At 41.6% G+C, this 20,415-nt stretch overlaps 1 protein-coding gene across 10 annotated transcripts in view; it reads left to right on the forward strand.

The window, feature by feature from the left end:
- The first annotated feature begins 257 nt into the window (after positions 1 to 257).
- Positions 258 to 20,415, forward strand: part of ANKMY1 (ankyrin repeat and MYND domain containing 1) — a 40,341-nt gene continuing 20,183 nt past the window's right edge. For 2 of the 10 annotated variants that reach the window (XM_083742063.1, XM_083742065.1), the window contains exons 1-10: positions 4,933 to 5,048; positions 7,331 to 7,646; positions 9,311 to 9,457; positions 10,391 to 10,860; positions 12,100 to 12,316; positions 12,627 to 12,791; positions 13,950 to 14,338; positions 15,524 to 15,695; positions 17,553 to 17,705; positions 18,553 to 18,699. In XM_083742063.1, coding sequence (XP_083598189.1) covers positions 5,014 to 5,048; positions 7,331 to 7,646; positions 9,311 to 9,457; positions 10,391 to 10,860; positions 12,100 to 12,316; positions 12,627 to 12,791; positions 13,950 to 14,338; positions 15,524 to 15,695; positions 17,553 to 17,705; positions 18,553 to 18,699 — 2,211 coding nt within the window. In that variant the 5' untranslated portion in view covers positions 4,933 to 5,013. Of the gene's footprint in view, positions 853 to 2,261; positions 2,591 to 4,932; positions 5,049 to 7,330; positions 7,647 to 8,212; positions 8,316 to 9,310; positions 9,458 to 10,390; positions 10,861 to 12,099; positions 12,317 to 12,626; positions 12,792 to 13,949; positions 14,339 to 15,523; positions 15,696 to 17,552; positions 17,706 to 18,552; positions 18,700 to 20,415 lie in introns of those variants that run through there. The other 8 variants (XM_083742067.1, XM_083742060.1, XM_083742059.1 and 5 more) reach the window with 7 other exon arrangements.

Consider the following 20,415-nt stretch of genomic DNA (forward strand, 5'->3'; position numbering starts at 1 on the left):
CTTCCCGCTAGAAAGCGGTCCCTATTTATCTACTTGCACCCGGGGGTGCTTTCGAACTGCTAGGTTGGCAGGCGCTGGGACCGAGCAACGGGAGCGCACCCCGCCGCGGGGATTCGAACCGCCGACCTTTCGATCGGCAAGCCCTAGGCGCTGAGGCTTTTACCCACAGCGCCACCCGCGTCCCTCTCATACAGCCTACCTCCAAGTTAAACAAGCATTTTGTTAAGAATATAGGGATCATTGGTTCTTGCAACCACTGATAAAAACTTTGCCACTGCTAATGTTCTAGCATTTGTCTGGTCTTCCAATAGGAACCTGACATAGTGAGTCTCTGATTTTCCCGGGAAAGGTACCAGCAAGGGTAGTATCAGTTCAGCCCTGGCTTGCTCATATTTTGCACAGTGCAACAAAATATGTTTTATGGAATCAATGTCTTGAGCACACGAGCAACGTCTGTCCTGGTAGGGAACTCCTCTCAACCTGCCATCCAACACTGCAGAAGGAAAGACGTTTAGTCTGGCTTTGGTGAAAAGCCTTCGATAGTTTGGTACTGTCAGGTTTTTAATGTAAGATGTTAACTTAAAGACATGCCCATATTGTAATCCTACTGTCAGCGGACTACAGACTGCGTGTGATTGAGATCGCAAGTCACTGGTTGCATTATGCCATAATCTTTGCTTTAATCTAGTACCATGGAATAATCTAGTACCATGGAAACGTAACTCCTTGATTCTGTAAATAATAGCTCCAACTGCCATTGTGAAGTCATGTTCTGTAGATTCTTTCAAGTATCTCTCTCTTGCACATACACACACATTAAAACAAGACTGAGCCCCTACCCAAGAAACACAGGTTAGTGCACGAGTTCCTAAAGTTAATGTTGCTGAAGTTTGCCAGATCAGGAATCTATCTTGAATCCCTATCCATCCCACAGATGCTTGGCTTCAAATAATGATTTTTTTTCCAAATGGCATATTTGGATCCTTCTTGATTTTAGGGCACATTTCATGGTATTATTTATCTGCGAGAACCACAGGGTATAAAACTTGTCTGAAAGGAAAGTGTGAACCTTCTCATACAAGCGCAGAAAGGACTCCCAGACACCCAAGCATTGGTACATTTTATGGTAAAATAATTTGGGCCAGCATTGTCCTACAAACTTCTGTACCAAATGTAGATTTTTGGTATTTATTGCAAGGGGAAAAGAAGTCATATTCAGACCCTTTGGTCCTTCAGCACGACATAGTACAAGGAAGCTGTACGCCGCCTCCCTCAGCCAATAAAGCGAGATGAGCGCCACAACCCCAGAGTCGGCCACAACTGAACCTAATGGTCAGGGGTCCCTTTACCTTATGGTCATATTGGGCTTTTGTTTAAAGGTGCTTTACATATTGGTACTGCACATTCTTTAATTTATACATTTGTGTTTGTTCCCTTGTGTGGAACCTCCTCCCTAAAATGTGGCATATAAATGTATTCAATAAGTACATTAATTTAAAATAATCATATATGAATGAGACAATTCAGAATTCTCCATGTATTCCTATGGCTGTTTGGAAGGAACCAATGCATTACAATTACCATTGTCTGCTATTTTAGTAGATGCTGAGTGATTTACTGCTTTATATGACAGCATTTGTATATCACTTAATCATAAAACCCTTTATGTGTTTTAAATAAAATGCCATAGCCCTGGGTGTGTGTGTGTGTGTGTTATTGGTTATTAGTTATTGGAGAGAGCATTCCACAAGTGGGAAGCCACTACAGAAAATGCCATTCTTGTCTTGCTACCCTCTGGACCTCTCACAGAGAAGGGCCTCAGATGATAATTTTTGGCAGGGTCTGGATTGGTTAATATGAGGGAGGGGGAGAGGAGATCCTTGAGGTAGAAAGTGCTTGGCAAAAAAAAAAAGAGAGAGAGAGAGAGAAAGAAACAAGACTCTGGCAATCCCACCTGCCATTTCACACAATATGTTTTGACTACCGGTATATGTGATTTTGGCTTTAGGAGCGATCCCCAGAATGCAACCCCAGAGGGCTTATCCAGATGTTACTTTACTCTCTTGTCAAATGAGGGCCGGGAGAGCATTGCACAAAAGAAGTACAAAGGGATTTTTTGCAATGGTCAATAGGCACACTAAGCATACTTATTTCCAAGTAAGTCACTTTGAAATCAGTGGAACTCCCAAATGTGAGTTTAGGGTTAGATGACCTCAGTTTGGTAAAGTAACATTAGTGACGCTTTCTGATCATGATTCCAGAGTGAACAAAGAGGAAGTAGGAGATGGCATCCCAAGAGAAGACGAAGGGGAAGATGAAACTGAAAATGAGGCAGAATCTGCACTTGGTTATGATGATGATGAAGAAGAAACTGAACACTGATACTGAGTAAGAGCAAGGACCAAGCCATTTTAAGGGAGAGGCTTTTCTCCGCTTTGAATAACAGCAGAACTCATAACCATTCAAATTATATAATGACTCAGAGATGCGCGAGTTGACATTTACAACTTTAAAGACAAACATGCTTCTTTAAAAAGGATATGTGTGGAACTCTCTTTCAAGTGAGATTGGACAGGCCGTATCCCTACAAGTCCGTAAGCAGCTCTTTTAAATGAAATTGTTAACTGTTGTTTTACATGACTAACCAGGCTGTAGAAATTTGTGGTTCTGATTTCTACTATTTTATTGTGATTTGTGGTCATGCTGGGCTTCTGTTTATAGGTGCTGAATAATTTTCTGTTACTGATTGCTTTATAGAGTTTTAAATTATCTGTTTATATATTGCTACTGCATATTCTTTAATTGAGATACAGCTGAATGCATTAAAAAAGTCCTCAACCTGTTAGGGGCCAGGAGCAAATTTAGAAATTTTTCATGGGCACCACAGAACAAATACTGGTGAAGTTCGGACACACATCCAATCTCCAAAAATTAGGCAAAATATTCAAGACTCCTCAAAGTAAATAAAACGCTAACAAAAAAGCAGGAACATCTCCCTCCAAAATAAGCAATGTCTCCAACAAACAACCCCACCAAAACAAAATTTCATAGGGGCCTTGGCAGATTCTGAGGTCAAGGAAGAGGTGGGGCAACTCTGGGTAAACCAAGGGTTCTTTGGCAGTTTACATAGTGATTTGTAAGCTTGTTCACAAATGGCCATTGGAATGGGCTTTAATTTTGCATCCTGACTTGCAAACATCAGAATATAGCTATGCAAGTAGCTTGCCATCTGTGACCATTTGGAAACAACCAGTGCATTCTGATGCCTATTCTGTATCATTTCTTTTCGCATTTCCACAATCAACTGAAGCATTTTCCACCTTTGATTGGCACTTCCAAGTTGGTTACTCTGATATTCCATTTTCATATACTGGCTGGACTGAAAGTTGGGAAATAGTTATCTGTATTCCAGTGCAGAAGGTGTAAATACCTTCGAGGGCGGGGGGAGAACCAGCAGCTTCAGGAAATGGCTGCAGGAAGATCTGGACAGCCTTGTTGTCACTATCCTTTTTAAACAATAACAAAAAGACAGGATGACTTGGCTATAGATGTATGTCACAGCACAGAAACCGCCTGGCAAGGTAGCTCACACAGCCTATTAGAGAGTAACAATAACATGACAAGGCTCAGATGCAATATGATGATAGCCAGCATCACAGGCAATATATCTGAATACCAGTTGCTTGGAAATCACAAGTGGTGAGCTTGCCATTACATTACTCAGTCCTGCATGTGGACTTCTCAACGGCATCTGGCTGGCCGCTGTGAGAACACAAGGCTGGACTAGACTTACCTTTGGCCTGATCTAAAGTATGGCTCTTCTTAGGTTATCAAGCAGTTACAAATGATGGCAAGCAGGAACGCATTACATGAAGGATAATCTATCTAAAGGGGCCATATCAATTTGACTTGGGCTTTTTATGCCAAGGATTCAGAGAATGAGTTCTCTATTAGTAGGCATCTTCAGTGCTTTTTTCTGGGGGGGGGGGGGACGCAGGGGTACGCATACCCCTAAACATTTTGTGAACCTAATGGGAGAAGAAACTACAAATTTAATTTTTTTTAGTTTCTTCTCTAGCATGCTGAATCGTCCGTTCCATTGCTACCCCTGATGACAGCCTTTTGTCTATTTACTGTATTTATTTTCCCTGATTTGAACTATAAAATGGTGATTTTCTTGAGTCAAAATGAGAGTACCCCTGAACATTTATTTATTGTAGAAAAGCACTGGGTATCTGAAGAAGTGTGCATGCACACGAAAGCTCATACCAATGACAAACTTAGTTGGTCTCTAAGGCGCTACTGGAAGGATTTTTTTTTTTAATTTTGTTTCGACTGGGCATCTTTGTTATCGCTGCTGCAGGAAATAAAAAGATGCACCCAATATTTTCAAATTTCAGTCTAGATCCGATTATAATTACATACCATTGTGAACCAACAAGGCGTGACTGAATGTAGATTAATTTTCTGCTAAAGGTGATCACCAAATCACCTGATCACCAAAGAACGGTGAAAGCAACAAAGAAGGACACATGTGCCTGCCATCCTTCATTGCATAGAATATTTTTATTCTTAGTTTGTTCACTGTTGTGAGAAACACGGGATATAGGAATACAGTACCAAAGAAGGCTTTCCTCCAGGGAAAGGAATCAGGGAGAATTGGCGTGGGGTGAGGGCACGGACGTCACGTGACAATTCAACACCTAGGCAGGAAAGTCACCTCAGGGATCAAAGGGCCCGCGGCAGTTGGGTCCAAGGAGGCCGCGCGTGCGCCTGCGCCAATCCCCCCCCTGCCTCGGTTTCTATGGGAACAGGGAGGCGGCGCTGCCCAAACGGGAGAGAGGGGTTGGCGGGAGTCGGTCGGCACCTGCGTAGCGGACCAGACGCGCGTCGCCTTTTCCGTTGAGGGGCAGCCACTCTCCGGCCCCGGGGGTCTGTTACGTTGCGCCCTCGGCTCTTCTGCGGATCCGGCGGGTTCAGCCAGAGCGTGAGCTCTCTGGGCGTCCAGGCCGAATGGAGGCTGCCGGGGGCGCCGCTGCGGCTCCTGGGTGGGTGCCCTGGCCGCCTTCGGGGGCTTCTCATAGCCGGGGCTTCTGCTTACTTGGAGGGTGGGTGGGTTGGGGGGAAAGAGGTTTATTGTCCTCGGGAGACCTCTGGCGGAAGCCCAGGCGCGTCACAATCCCCCCGCGTGGCTGCAGGTGTGCACGCGTGGGGAAAGTTACGTGTGAACGGTGGAGCTGGGCTGCGTGTGCGAAGGCATAAACGGACACGCGGCCATTCTGGCACGTGGTGGGTGGGTGCATATAGATGGGTGAAAACTGGTGGAATTTGTGAGGGTTTCTTCTTCTCTCCAACCTTGGTGTGTTTTTATTGTTTTACTTTTAAGTGTAAGCATTTAAAAATGACGCAGGTTATTGATTTTAGATTTCGTTAACCACTTTAGGAAAACCAAACATGAGCTCTACTGTTGGGAGTGAATACCACATAAAAACGTAATGTGGTTGGACAGGAGCAAAGGGTATATATGTCCCCAATGCTTTTTTCCTAAAAAAAATATTTAGGGGTACTTTCATTTTGACTCGAGAAAATCACCATTTTATAGTCCAAATCTGGAAAAATAAATAAGTAAATTGACAAAAGTACAAAGATTCACAAAATGTTTAGGGGTGTGCGTACCCCTGCATCCCCCCAGAAAAAAACACTGTGTGTACCATTTGGCCATATCTGCGTCTACAGAATTCTAGAGTTGGAAGTAACCACAAGGATCATCTAGATTCTAGTCTAATCCCCTGCAATGCAGGAAGCAAGAGTGGCTGGGGAAACCCAGACTGATGGGCGAGGTATAAATAATAATAGTAATAATAATAATGAATAATTAACGTGGGGCTCAAACCCACAACCCTGAGATTAAGAGTCTCATGCTCTACCAACTGATCGAGTATTTAAAGCTAGCAGCTTGGTGGGTGCCATAAAGTACATTGATTTATGATGGTTGCTTCTCACAGTGCATAAAATGTGTCCTCAGTGTTTGTTTAGAGTCAGAATCAGGAGCATACTAATGTTGCCTATGGCAGATGAAGAATGCACCTGTGCAAGGGGTACTGAAAAGTTTTATGCAGAACTACCCCTGAGGCTTGAAGTGTGATGCTTAATGTACTGTAAACTTTTTAAAAATCTTGTGACAGGTAAAACCAAAATCACTGGAGTGTGGTGTGCCATATACAAGCACATTGATTTATCTGTCTATCGTAATTAACAGGTTTCTCTGGCAGCCCCGGCCAATCTCTTTAGGGGAACATATTGTAGATAGATGGGGTGGGGGGCGGAGAATGTTTGTGTTTGTTTCTCTGTATGGGAAATACTTGACATATTTTACGTGATTTAAGTGCCATGAAATAGTGAAGGTGGTATCGGCATGGGGAATTTTCTTCTGTGGGGTGAACTCTCTTAGGTACCACTTGAGTTTGATGGGTGGCAAAGGGCAGACATGATCTTTCTATAGAGTCAAGCATCTAGATATAGTCACTTGATTCTGCATTAAGATTCTGCTGGCTCTTTTCATTTGGTTGCTGTGGTATGGCTGTTTGTATTAAACATTCCTGTAGATAGGTAAAGGTAAAGGGACCCCTGACCATTAGGTCCAGTCGTGATTGACTCTGGGGATGCGGCACTCATCTCGCTTTATTGGCCGGGGGAGCCAGCGTACAGCTTCTGGGTCATGTGGCCAGCATGATGAAGCTGCTTCTAGAGAACCAGAGCAGTGCACAGAATTGCCATTTACCTTCCTGCCGGAGTGGTATCTATTTATCTATTTGCACTTTGACGTGCTTTCAAGCTGCTAGGTTGGTAGGAGCAGGGCAATGGGAGCTCACCCCATCGTGGGGATTTGAACCGCTGACCTTCTGATCGGCAAGTCCTAGGCTCTGTGGTTTAACCCACAGTGCCACCCGCGTATTTCGTTAAATTACTAGGATGCACACTTTCTTAAAATTATCTTAACATTATTTCTTTTTAAAATTGTTGTAAGCCTCAGACAGACTAAAAACCTTTCAGAGGTGCAATATTGACCCTGCGTTCATCATCTGAAGCCCTCCTTTGTGTGCCTCCTTCATCAAGAGGTGTGGAGGATGGCAACATGAGAGCGGGCCTTTTTTGCGGTGGCTCCCTGTTTGTGGAATGCTCTCTGCAGGGAGGCTCAACTGGTACCACCTTTACATATCAAGGTTCTGGGCGAAAACGTATCTCTTTCACCAGGTCTTTGATCGATTAATGTTCTGTGTCCTCAGTTTGGTAATTTAACATTAGCGACTCTTTCTAATAATGATTTCAGAGTGAAACCAAAAAAAAAGAGAAGACGTGGCATGTCAAGGGATGTTGAACTGGAAGATGAAACTGAGCATGAGCCAGAATCTGCACTTGATTATGATGGTGATGAAGAAGAGGAAGAAGAGGAAGAAGAAGAGGCTGAAGATTATGAGGAAGAAAGCGAACAGCAATATTTATTATATTGTGAAGAAGACATGAACAACAACAAGATTGAAACTAAAGTTGGTGTACAAGAGTGGCCTGATGGTTCTCGCTATAGAGGAGAATTTGCATTGGATGTAAAACTTGGGTATGGAGAATTTGCGTGGGACAATGGTGAGGTAAACCGGCTTAATATTAAAATGTTGCAATGTATGTTCTTGCATCTAAAAACATTGCTATTCTTATATATAATGATGATAATAAACAAAACTAGCCAAGGTAAGTTTTTATATCGGAATCCTATCTGTTTAATGTTTGTTTAATAGCATGATCTAGGCATGTTTACGTAGATGTAAATCCCATTAGTTTATGCAAACCTTATTCTGTTTATCTGGATGTAAGCCTCATTGGAATCAATAGGATTTATTTCTAAATAGACAAGGTTAGGATTGCAGCCTAAAACATGCATGCACCTTGAAAGGCAGTGTGACTTCTTTTCCATAGGAAATAACAACTTTAATAAAATATTAATTTCCTGTTTATTACTAAAACTTGATATTAGGTGCAACTGCAGCCTATAGAATAACATTTTAACTGTGGTTCACAAAACGTACTATTGGAAGCAGGTTTAGTCATGTTAGTTTCAAGTCTAAACGGTAAATGTTCAATAAATAAGATACATAGTTCAACCAGCATCTAATGCCAAGCTATGCACAGTTTGAAGATGGTTATAATTTCTTCTCAGTCTCCTCTTTTCCAGGCTAAACATACCCAGTTCCCTCTACTGTTCCTCATAAGGCTTGGTTTCCAGACCCTTTCTAATGTATTTAGATGCAGTTATCATTTTTGTGAGTAATTCATGTTTGTTTAATTAAAATACTGTATGTACTATCGCAAGGCAGCACAGAAAGCACAAGGGGAAGATAGTTATTTTTTAAAATACAAGTCATTCTCCTGGCTTCCAGATGACCTAGCTGCTACTGTGGTTTGTTCTTGCTGCTACTTGCAACTACAAGGGTATAGATATGGAATACAGTAGGTCCACAGCTTATACGGGGGTTACGTTCCAGGGATCATGCCTACAGCCAAAATTGTGTATAGTCAAAACCCACTGGGATCAGTGGCAGATGCAATTTCCAAAGTCATGTTTCCTGGAACCCTACCTCCTTTCTGCCCCCTTCCTATTTATTTATTTATTTATTTATTTATTTTTCCGTACGCGTAAAGCTGAATACGCACAAGTTAAATGTGTGCAAATTGCGGTCTTCCTATAGTCACAAATGTGTAGATTACTAAATAGTTCAGGTCTGCTGCTTTCAAATAAAATGTCATGTGTTCTGTTGATTCCTTTTGTCAAGTAGATCACTCTGACTTCCTTGTTTACACTCAGTAATGCTTGCTAAGGCAAAATTTAATAAGTATATCTCTGTCATAGTTGAGTGTATACTCTTACCCAGTTTTTCTGATTTGAAATGAAAGTAATTCACCCTAATAAATCTGATATTAATGAAATTTTCCAAGACTGTAAATCCTGGATTGAACAGGGATACTAACTTTGTTTGAACTTTTATCCTCCATATATTCCATTTTTATTAAATGTTGTAATTCTCAATATGTTTCTGTGCAGTCATTTCCTCAGGATGAAGCCAAGTGGAATAAGCCTCCCTGACTTGGAAATGAATGTTACCATGCTTAAACTGTATTGAAAATACTAGTTAAATCCTTCTTTTATTTCTTTCCATAATATTCTTCATGAGAGTTCTGTGATACATACTTGCATTCGGTTGTAACTGCCACTGTACTTCACCTGCTCTCCCCTAACTTTCTTTCTGTTTTATTGCAGAGATATGTGGGGCAGTTTTATAAAGATCACCGTCATGGCAAAGGGGTTTACTTCTGGCCTGATGGCTCCAAATTTATAGGGTCATTTTATCTTAGCCGTAAAGAAGGCTACGGTATCATGGAGTTTAATGATGGAAGAAAATTTCAGGTAATAAAAAGTATTTCTAATTATCATAGTGCTGTTTGATAGGTATGATGTGAAGTTCAAGTAATTGCAGAAAACTTCTGTGTTTGAATGTTTTAGAGTTAGTACAAATTTGCTCATTTTAAAATTAGAAATGAATGCACTTCAAAGCTAGTTAGTGTCCTGTGCGCAACAAAAAAAGCAACATAGGACATATTGCTTCTATCTGTTTGCACAGAATTTAGAAAATGTGTAAGGAAGTGATAGATACCAGGTAATAGCAGCTGGATAAGGTGTGGATTTTGCAAACGTTTGTGTATAAAAGCAAACTAAAATGGAAAAGTATATTTCAAAAAGCGCTCTGAAGCAGTTTACTAAGGAGATTCCCCCCCCCCGTGCATACTTAAGGGGTCTATGCCAGATGTACCTAGTAAGCGGAGCGGATGTAGAATTTCAGCTCTTGGAATTCACTAAAAAATCTGGTTCTTGAATTCTGATTAAAGTGTGTGTTTATAACTGTTTTTATACTCTTATTGAGCATTGTTAAATATAATATATATATAATCCCTTGAAGATTTTTTTAGTATAAAGCAATATATGTCTAATAAATCAAATTGCACAAGATTGCATGAAACCTGTTGGCAAAGGGCAGTATACAAATTTAATAAGCAACAATAATGATGATGTAAAATCAGATACAGTCTTAATTTCTGCATCTTTTTCATGGATCCTACCTTTTTTGTTTCAAGCATTGCTTTTCAGAAAAATTCAGTGCTAATAATAAAATTAATCCAAATCCTGCTGGTAAAGAATGGGTAAGAATGTTTTTAGGCACTTGACAGGATCATGCCGCTAATTGTTTTTGGTGAGATGAGATTATTGCAAGTTGAATTAAACTGTGAATTCTGTTTGTGGTTCTCTCTTGCATCTTCTGTTCTCGTTTTTTTCTGCCGAAAGGGGCTTTACAAGGGGGATGAGCGGTTTGGGCCAGGAATTGAAACCCATCCAGATGATAGTCAAGACATTGGATTGTGGCATCGAAATCATATAATTAAACTATGTTCAGAAATACCTGGATATTTCACTCTTGCGGATTATCCAGAACTTAGTGTCTATTTTGATGCTGAGACCAGCAGAGAGTATATTTCAGAGGATACGCATAAGTTTTGGGATCTGAATGAGGAGAAGGACCCATTTTTCTACCACTACAAGCGTCTTCTTTTAGATGATGATAGCTACACATTGCCTGAAAACCTGTACATATACTCAATTGATGCGGATAATCTTCCTCATACTAAGACCTTCCTGAAAGACTTTGATTGCCAGTATTTTAAGGAAAAGAAACGGTTGGCTTATGAAAAACTATGGCCTATAACCAATATAACACCTTTCTTGGTCAAGATGCAGAAACACATCTATAGATATAGGTAAGTGGTAATGTGAGAAAAAGACAAGATGATAGCTATACATTTGATAGTGCTGCTGAAGTCTCATTTCTTACTGCTGTTTCTTCTTTTCAACCGGATGCAGTTCAGCTTGTGTGACTTTTAAAAATTTATACCACTTTTGCTGTAGTCATGTCAATTGTTGCTGAATTGCAATGAAGCCCCAACACATGCCAAAAGGTCCATGAACATTCATTGTTGCATTCATTTCCTTTCCCTTGTTATTACTGGTGGCACTGCTTGTTGGGCACTACTAGTTTTCTTAGTAGTGTGGGAGTTGGTTGGGGTGGCCTTGAGCCAATCTTGTCTCCCCTTTATCAAACCTTTCTCTTCCATCCCCCAATAGTCCTTTCACCATTTCCTTGGGGGGATGGTTGAAAGGAGGGACATGGAAAGAGACATATGCAAGTTGGAAATCGTTGGAATAATAATAATAACAACAATAAATTTTATTATTTATACCCTGCCCATCTGGCTGGCTTTCCCCAGCCACTCTGGGTGGCTTACAGTACATATAAAAAATTGTAAAACATCAGACATTAAACATTTCCTGATACAGGGCTGCCTTCAGATGTCTTCTAAAAGTCAGATAGTTGTTTATTTCCTTGACATCTGATGGGAGGGTCTTCCACTGGGCAGGTGCCACTACCGAGAAGGCCCTCTGCATGGAATTCATGGTCTTTGTGTGGTGTGACCCTGTCTCTGTTTATCAAACTGCCCAAGGAGCTGTTTCAAGAAGGGAGGAGCAGAAGCCTAGCTACTGCAGGGAGGGTTAGCCTGTGCCGGGGACATGCCACTTCAGACTAAACATGGATGCTTACATGACTGATTGCTTTTCATATAAGACAAAAAAAAATCCCTCCACATAGTTTTCTATCATATTGGGGAGAAGGCTAAATTGAAAACCCTCCTACTTGTCTAATAATAGTCACAACAACAACCTAGTTTTGTATACAGAGGGAATATTTTTGTATGGGAGAGCATTCGGTCCTACAATAACTCACCACACATGCACATATATGGGCAGTCTGAGGTAGTACAGCCAAGATACAGGTTTATCACCTCAGTGAGAAGCTAGGCCAGTGATATGTACACACAGGTGAGGAAAGGGAAAACTGTCCATCCCATCACTCCAAATAGTTTTTTGGAAGGTCAGAACTGATGAGAATAGAAATACTTAAATGGTCTATCTAGTTTTTCAATTTTTTTGTTCATTTTTAGGCATTATCAGAAGGACGTGGACTGGGATGTTAATTTCATTTTGGAAGGCTACCGGAATGGCTTTGGAGAGAAAGGTCCCAAAGAGCTTGCTGGTGAAGAACTGATTAAGAAGGCAGCCGAAGGAAACTATAATAGAGTTGATGAGATTCTGATGGACAACCTGGCCCCCCCAGATATAGCAGATGTACATGGATATACTGCCCTTGCTGCTGCTGCTGTGAGACTGCATATCTTACTATGTTATACTCTGTTAAGGCAAAATAGGCTTGGTTTTGTTTTGTCTTCCATGTTGTGACATAATTCCTCTTTTTTAATGTACCGTAATAGCTATGAGTAGCAGTTGTGAACATGAACAGAAAGTTAAGGGGAAATCCCCAATTGAGGAATATGAAACCTTACCTGTAGTATATATCTACCTCCAACAAACCCACAATGTCAAACTCCATTTTTTCAAAGTAAAAATAAGTAGGCTTCTGAAAATTGTATTAATTCTGTATGAAAATAACTTAAATAGTTTTCTTGTGCAGATGAATTACCATGATGACATCATCAACCTTCTTCTTGATAATGGGGCTGATGTGAATAAATGTAGTGATGAAGGATTATCAGCTCTTTCTATGTGTGTTATTCATTATTTCCCAGAAGAATCATTTCAGCCCAACATTGCTGAAAGGAGCTTCTCTCGAAGAGAGGTCAGTCCATCATAAATCTGTAAGTCTGAAATACGGTTCAGTGAAATGCCTAATAGTTTCTTCTTCTTTTACTGTTGATCCAAATTACCGGTAATTTCATTTACTAGAAATAACCTAATTACTCTCTCAAAGCTGCAAGGCAGAGCGGCCTGAAGCCTTCTTTGCATTGCAGTCTAGAGATGATGAGGTGGAGTGAAATGAATTGCTCCAGAGTTGTGATCTTAAAGAAGTTGTTGGGTAATGATGTGATAACTATGCTTTGTATGGCATTGTGCTTCTAGAGTAGTCTGTTGTAATGTGTACTATGTAGGGTTGCTCATGAAGAGGATTCAAGTACAACCAATACACATTTTGAAGTCCTGACATTTATTAACAATGATAAAAATAAGGTTTGAAATCTCTCTTATTGGACATTTCCCCCCTCCTGTATGTTATGTGTATAGGAGCAAACTCATTTGTATCAGTTAATGAGTTGAATAGCAGTCCTTGCCACTTATGACAACTGGATATATTTGTCCCTTACAAGTAGCCATTCATAATGAAGTGAGTCTAAACTCTAAAACATAGTCCAAAGGCATGTAATGCTTCAGACTTGCTGAAGTTAGACAGTTCTGAGTAGAGCTGGAGCATTTGTATACTACTTTGAGTTTCATGGAAGAAAGTTGGTGTTATGTACTGAAGTTCTCACCCTGGGCCAGCAGGGGGATGCTGTAGATAGTTATGCAAATGAAGGATCGAAAGTGATGTTCAGTGATTGGATAGTTTTAGAAAATGGCAACAGTTACATTGTTCTGGAGCTCTATATAAGCAGGCTGACTGAGCTCCTCAGTTAGTTCTGTTCCAGCTTACAAATAAAGGGCTGCTTTGGAAGAATCGCTGTGTTGTCTGATATGTTTGCCCACAATTTAACAGTTGGTGTATAAATGAAACAAATAAGAGATATGTTGTGTATTTGACAAATTCTTTCTGTAAAATTCTTTAGAAGAGTAACATATGTCAACTTTTTCGCTATTTTCTTTGACAACCTAATGGTATGAATTTGTGTGTCTGTGTATGTTAACAATGCAGTTTATGTTGGGGTGCAGCAATCTGGTTTTGGAAATAATATCCCCTATCCCCCCGCTTTTTTTTTTTTTTTTTTTTTTTTGCTTGATATAGGCAATGGAAGAAATGCCAGAAGAAATATCTCCAGGATCTATGCCATTTTCGCAGTCGGAGTCCTCTCAACCATCTCAGCCGAGTACAGAATTGAAAGGATCCTCTTCTGCCAGCAATGCATCACCAGAAGCACCGTTGAGCTCTGCTGAAAAGTCAGAACGTGGCACATATGTTAAGTCATCTGAGGAATCGGAGAGCAGCGCTGTAGAAAAGAGCTCTGAGACAAATTGTGGCATTTACAACTTCAAGATTCAGGTTTCAGTAGAAGCCATGCAGCGCGGTGCAGCTGCTCTTAGTGAACACATGTTAAAAGTGCCATACTTCGCTGACTGCGAAGGGCTCGTTCAGCAGGAAGGCACTCTGGGAAGAATGGCAGCATCAATAACAGAGTAAGTGACTATAGAAGAACACAGGGCAGCCTGCTGAAGCCAATGACCACACTAATATTGCTGCTAGGGTGGTCCCAGTTGGGCTCTGCTCAGTATGGATAGCTTCTGTGTATAACTTCCCTGCTTTTGCAGTGAAGAGTTTATTAGAAGCATCATATGGTACCTTTGAAAAATGATCTGAAATGGTGCAGTTTGCTTGCTGCATTGGTATTGAGTGATGGTATACAGTGGTACCATGGTTTATGAACTTAATCCATTCTGGAAGTCCGTTCTTAAACCAAAGCGTTCTTAAACCAAGGCACGCTTTTCCATAGAAAGTAATGCAAATTGGATTAATCCATTCTAGACATTTAAAAACAACCCCTAAAGCAGCAATTTAACATGAATTTTACTATCTAATGAGACCATTGATCCATAAAATGAAAGCAATAAACCAGGCTGCAATCTGTTACCCAGTATAAAGTGGGCCACAGGAAAGCAGAAAACACAAAGCAAAGCACAACAAAGGCCAGGCTGAGATTCCAAAAGGTTTGCCCCTCGCGCTCCTTGCAGTTTCTTGGCTGGGAGGGGAAACGGGTGAAGGTGGCGGTGGCGAGATAATCAAATCAGGAGGGTTTTTGCAGGCAAGGCATGCATCTCCCGGCGGCTTCAGCATGCCTTATGCAAGCACCCTCCCTCCAAAAACACACCACCACCAAACCCCCAACACCTTAAAACTCTACCCAGGAAAGCGATGGCTAAGCAGTGGGCGAAAGTAGAAACTGGGACTTCCGCATGCACAAAGCCCACCCTGGGGGAGGCAGCCCCGATTCGGAGCGGCTCCGGATTGCATTCCTATAAATCAGGACTGGGGTGGGTGGGTGAGGAGGAAAGCAGGGAGAGGGGATTCCGGCAGAAAGGACAGACCCCGGCCGAAAGGACAGACCCACCGACTGCAATTCGCTTGCTACCTGCGGCACGAGTGGCACCAGCGTCTGCTCCATGGAGTGTGAGCGGATCTGCAGCAGATTTGCATGGTAAGAGAAGGCCAGAGATGATGCAAGGCTGGGATAGATTACAGCAATGATATATTTGTAGCTTGTTTGCATCACTTGCAAACTACCACCCTCACCTTCAGGTTTAGCAACACTGCACTTATCAAAGTTTTCAACAATTAATGGGGTTCTGTTTTCTGCTGGTTTTTAGACACACAAAGAGACTGGCTACTATCAAGCTGTTGCTCAGGAGAGGTGCAGATCCCAATATGTGCAGAATCCCTATGTATGTCCTCTTCTTTGCTGTTAAAGCTGCAGATCCAGATGCAGTGAGATTTCTTTTAGAAGCTGGAGCAAGGACTGATATACGACTTCCGACCAGAGTAGGGAAACCTTATTTGTGTGTGATAATTCTCATTAAAGAAGAGAGACTAGACTTTAAGTTAGTGATTGGACTGATGGCATAAATCAGGCACAGGCAAACTCTGGCCCTCCAGATATTTGGGACTACATTTCCCCTTCATCCCTGACCACTGGTCCTGTTAGCTAGGGATGATGGGAATTGTAGTCCAAACATCTGGAGGGCCGGAGTTTGCCTATGCCTGGCATAAATGCTCTTGTATGAGTTTTGGTGTCTTATGCAAGTGTACGGCTGGGGACGCGGGTGGTGCTGTGGGTAAAACCTCAGTGCCTAGGACTTGCCGATCGTATGGTTGGCAGTTCGAATCCCCGTGGCGGGGTGAGCTCCCGTCTTTTGGTCCCAGCTCCTGCCCACCTAGCAGTTCGAAAGCACCCTTAAGTGCAAGTAGATAAATAGGTACTGCTTTATAGCGGGAAGGTAAACGGCGTTTCCGTGTGCTGCGCTGGTGCTGGCTCGCCAGAGCAGCTTCGTCACGCTGGCCACGTGACCCGGAGTGTCTCCGGACAGCGCTGGCCCTCGGCCTCTTAAATGAGATGGGCGCACAACCCTAGAGTCGGACATGACTGGCCCGTATGGGCAGGGGTACCTTTACCTTTATGCAAGTGTACAAAACTCAGGACCCACCGCATCAAAAATAGCTCATATGCCACATATAAATGTCAAATCTCTGTTTCTCCAGTCGCAGGAGGCATGCCTTCCCTTTTGCGTTGTCAGCTGCAGCACACTATCCTGTTACTCTGATTCATGTGATAAATCTATTGAGCTGAAATCCTACAAGTACAGTGGGGATTACTTCAGAGTAAACCTGTATAGTAGGCCTGTGTTGTGAGTCTGTTATTCTTAATGAGTGAAAGCTAATGCTAATCTTAACATTTCAGAGTGGGTTTTTTAAATCCTTTTGAGTTATCTACTAACAGAAGAGGTGGGAAGGCGTTCACACACACCACGATTAACCCTGTAGCCCCCTGCATCATCTTCCAGGCTGTTCTGTATTGATCCACAACCCCCTGGAACAAATTTTCAGGGGGTTCATAGGATTGCAGCAGGAAGCGGGGAAATTAGAGAAGATTACCTCCTCTCATCTTACTTAGCAAATGCCTCCACTGGATCAGAAGATGTTCTTCAGCTTTTCTGCGAGTGGGAGGGCAGCATTGGGTTCCACCCTCTAGTTTTATCAGTGTAGAAGAAAAGTATTTTTTGCTGATTGTAACTAGTTTGCAACAATTCTCTCCTATCTCTAGACATTAGAATAGAGAGATTTTAGAGGAATTTAATGAATGTCGGCAATAATGGAAACTTAATTGGAATTTGGGGGTGTCTTGTATATGAGTTGAGTTGGACCAAGTCCTCTGTATCCTCAGTTGATCTTGGTGCTAGGATGATGCACCATGTGCTGGGCATGTGCTAAATCTCTGTTTTTTTCAGAACTTCAGCAAGGAACTTCCCTCCAAAAAGGGCCCAGCTAGAGGAGTGGATTTGCTGCTTTGACATGGGCTCTAAGGGACAGAGATATTTCCTTATGAACCCATCTTGCCTGGACTGGTTTTAAATTTCATACAGCCTAACCATTCCATCCAGTGGAGGGTGATTGCATTTCTGATTGCAGTTAGCAGTTTTTTTCTGACTGCATTTTGCTTCTTGATATGCACTCCTCAGATATTTATGCTACCTGGGAATTAGGTTGTCTTCAATTTGAGCTGAAATTTTAACGGTGACATTGAATGCTGGAATGGCTCACTGTCATAATATGCTAGGAATGCACAGTAGTGAGATGTTCTGTAACTTATGATTTAATATTAAATATAGAATTTTTTTTTAGCTTGGAGGCACAGCTCCTCTTCATATTGCTGCTGCTCTTCCTGGTGAAGAAGGGGTTGAAATAACAAGCTCACTACTTCATTCAGCTACAGATCCTAACGTAAGGGCAGAGGATGAGAATGATATATATGGGCCTGATAGGACTTCATACAAGGTATGTCCGTTTAATTCCAACATTGTTACTTGTGCCGGAGAGGAGCAAGGAATTGACTTGTTTTTGGCAAAAGTGTTGTGGAAAATAATAGCATTGTATCCTAAGAACTGTGCTATTTATCCTGAAACAGTACTTTTAGGGAAAAAAATCGTAGCAAATGCAGTCACAGCAACATATATTGGAGCAGGGGCAGTTCCAAATATACTGTATACAGAATGCCTTGAGTCTGACTGGCTCTACTTTTCTCTTCCTGAACTTCTTAGGCAACCTACTAACATCTGCAGCTAAAAGGACCCCAGGCAGCTGGGCTGGGAAAAATCTCAGCCCAAGACCTTCTAGGTCCACTGGTGGCATTGGGTTAGATCAGTGGTTCCCAAACTTTTTTTTGGCCATGCCCCACCTAAGCATCTAAACTCCTGATTGCCCCCCCCCCCCCCATGACATATAATTCTTATTACTCAAAAAGTGAACTCCTATTCATGTGGAGGAAGCCTAAAAGGCCTATTAATAACTCATTCTCGAATTGCCCCCCTTAAAAATCAAAATTTCCCCCATGTGGGGCTATATGAACCAGTGGTCTGACTCAGTAAAAGGCCTATGTTAATAAGCACTGTACAGCTCATAACTGGAGAGTATGTAGAAATGCCTTTTAACTGTGTTTTCAGAATAATTAAGAAGTGTGGATTTCTGAGAGAAGCAGTGAACTTTTCATAACAGGTTATGAACTCCCACTGGGCATAGTTTAGGGAGGATAGTTCTGTTTCACTCCGGGGAGCAGACTGTGTGTCTTTTTAAGGTGCCTGCAGCCTTCTACGCTGGTGATTTTCTTTCCCATTTCTACTTGCAGAACGAGCTTACTGAAAATATATCTATGATTAAGATGAATAATGAAATGGGACCACCCAAAAACTACTACAAAGAATGTGCCATTATCCCAGAGGAAGGTGGGAGGACTCCTCTTCATATTGCATGTGAGAGGGAAGATGATTATGAGGTAAGTGATAGCTGTGGGAATCTTTCTTCTTCAACCTGAAAGCTCTTCTTCGCTAACTTGTGTAGTCTTCAGGTGTTACATTAGTAAGGAATTTATGTTTTAAAAGAAGGGATCACATATTTCCAGCTTCTTCAAACATATGGAAATGAAGGGTCTGATAATAAAGCCTGAAGTCCAGTAGCTCATGCACCCCTCCTGCTGTATTAAAACTAATCCTTAGTATGTATATATGGGCAAAGATCTGCAATCGCTGTTGGCTGACCAGGAGTCTGAATTGGTTGCCCCAAAGTGAGCACATAAAGCATTTACTGTCTTTTCGTTAGACTTTAAAATTGTTTTAAATAACAGAAACGTATCATTAAACACATTCTGAAAATACAACTCAGTATACCACTTTTTCTTTTCAAATGATAAAATACTGGTTTCTTTTGTAGCATGAAAGAATACCTCACAGATCAAATAGGCTTGCTTGCATCTTCATGTTTTGAATGGTAATTACTCAGTTACAACTGTAGTGTAGTGTTGGACAAGGACCTCGGAGATCAGGGTTCAAATCCCCACAAAGCCATGAAGCTCACTGGTTGAACTTTGTCTGGCCACTGTCTCTCAGCCTAATCTACCTCACAGGGCTGTTGTGAGGATAAAATGGGGAGAAGGAGAACCATGTACCTTGAACTCCTTGGTGGAACGGTAGGATATAAATATGATGATGATGATGATATGTGTTTGTGTATGTGCCTAAACACACACAGGCTGACTTGACTGAACAGCCTTAACCATTGCCTTAACTATTTTGTAACCCTTTGAAAAGTTGTTGTTTTAGATAGTTTTTAATCCGGATGGTCCCTTGCTGGAACACTTAATAATGAAGAGCTCAGATAGTTATTTACAAATCAAAATATGTGCTATAAACGTCCCTTAGGCATTCTCATTGTTTCTAGGACCTTTTTGCTTTTTAAAAATATTTGATTTGGTTGTTTGAATGCTGCTTACTCTGTCTCCATTGCATGTCTCCCCAATTTACCCCTCCCCCCGTAAAGATAAACATCAGATTGCTATTCATTCTGCTGCAATGATAGTTCTCCTACTCATTACATCGGGACAGGATATTATGCTTTTGGCAGTGTATCAGAACTATGGTGAGGGCAACAATGGAGCAGTCACAAACTTTGACCGCTAGAGGCCCTTAGCAGTTCATTAAATTAAAATGCAGCATCCCCTTTCTAGTTTGGGAAAAGTCCTGAGTACTGCTTTAAGTAAAAGTAAAAGAACCAAATAGCATTTATTTTGTAGTTTGGAGGGACCAGCACAGCTAATATGAAAGATTACTGGTTAAATTCATATCCAGCCAGCTACAAATGGGCTGTCGTATATAACTAGAGCCAATCTGGCAGTTTCTTTAGCTGGCTGCCTGCAGTCTAAGAACTGCTTACATAAGTGGTTTTCTTAGGAAGAAGGAGAAATACAATTTGCTCTGTTTTCACATTACACAAGAAGTTTGCATAGCAAATTTGTGAGACAGTTCTGCATCTGCTGTTCCTATGTAACATGAGAGGCAATCCTAGGATTGGGCTGAAAGCATGCAACAGCTTCAGAGGTCCTTCTTGCCCTTACTCTCCTTCAAATGGTGGTCTCATTGCCCAGTCTGCTGCATTGCCATACAATGACAGGACCTATGGCAGGGTTAAGCCATCTAAGCCAGTCTTGGAACAGAGA

The sequence above is a fragment of the Podarcis gaigeae genome (assembly GCF_964106915.1).
Source record: "Podarcis gaigeae genome assembly, chromosome: 5".
NCBI classification, from domain to species: Eukaryota; Metazoa; Chordata; class Lepidosauria; order Squamata; family Lacertidae; genus Podarcis; species Podarcis gaigeae.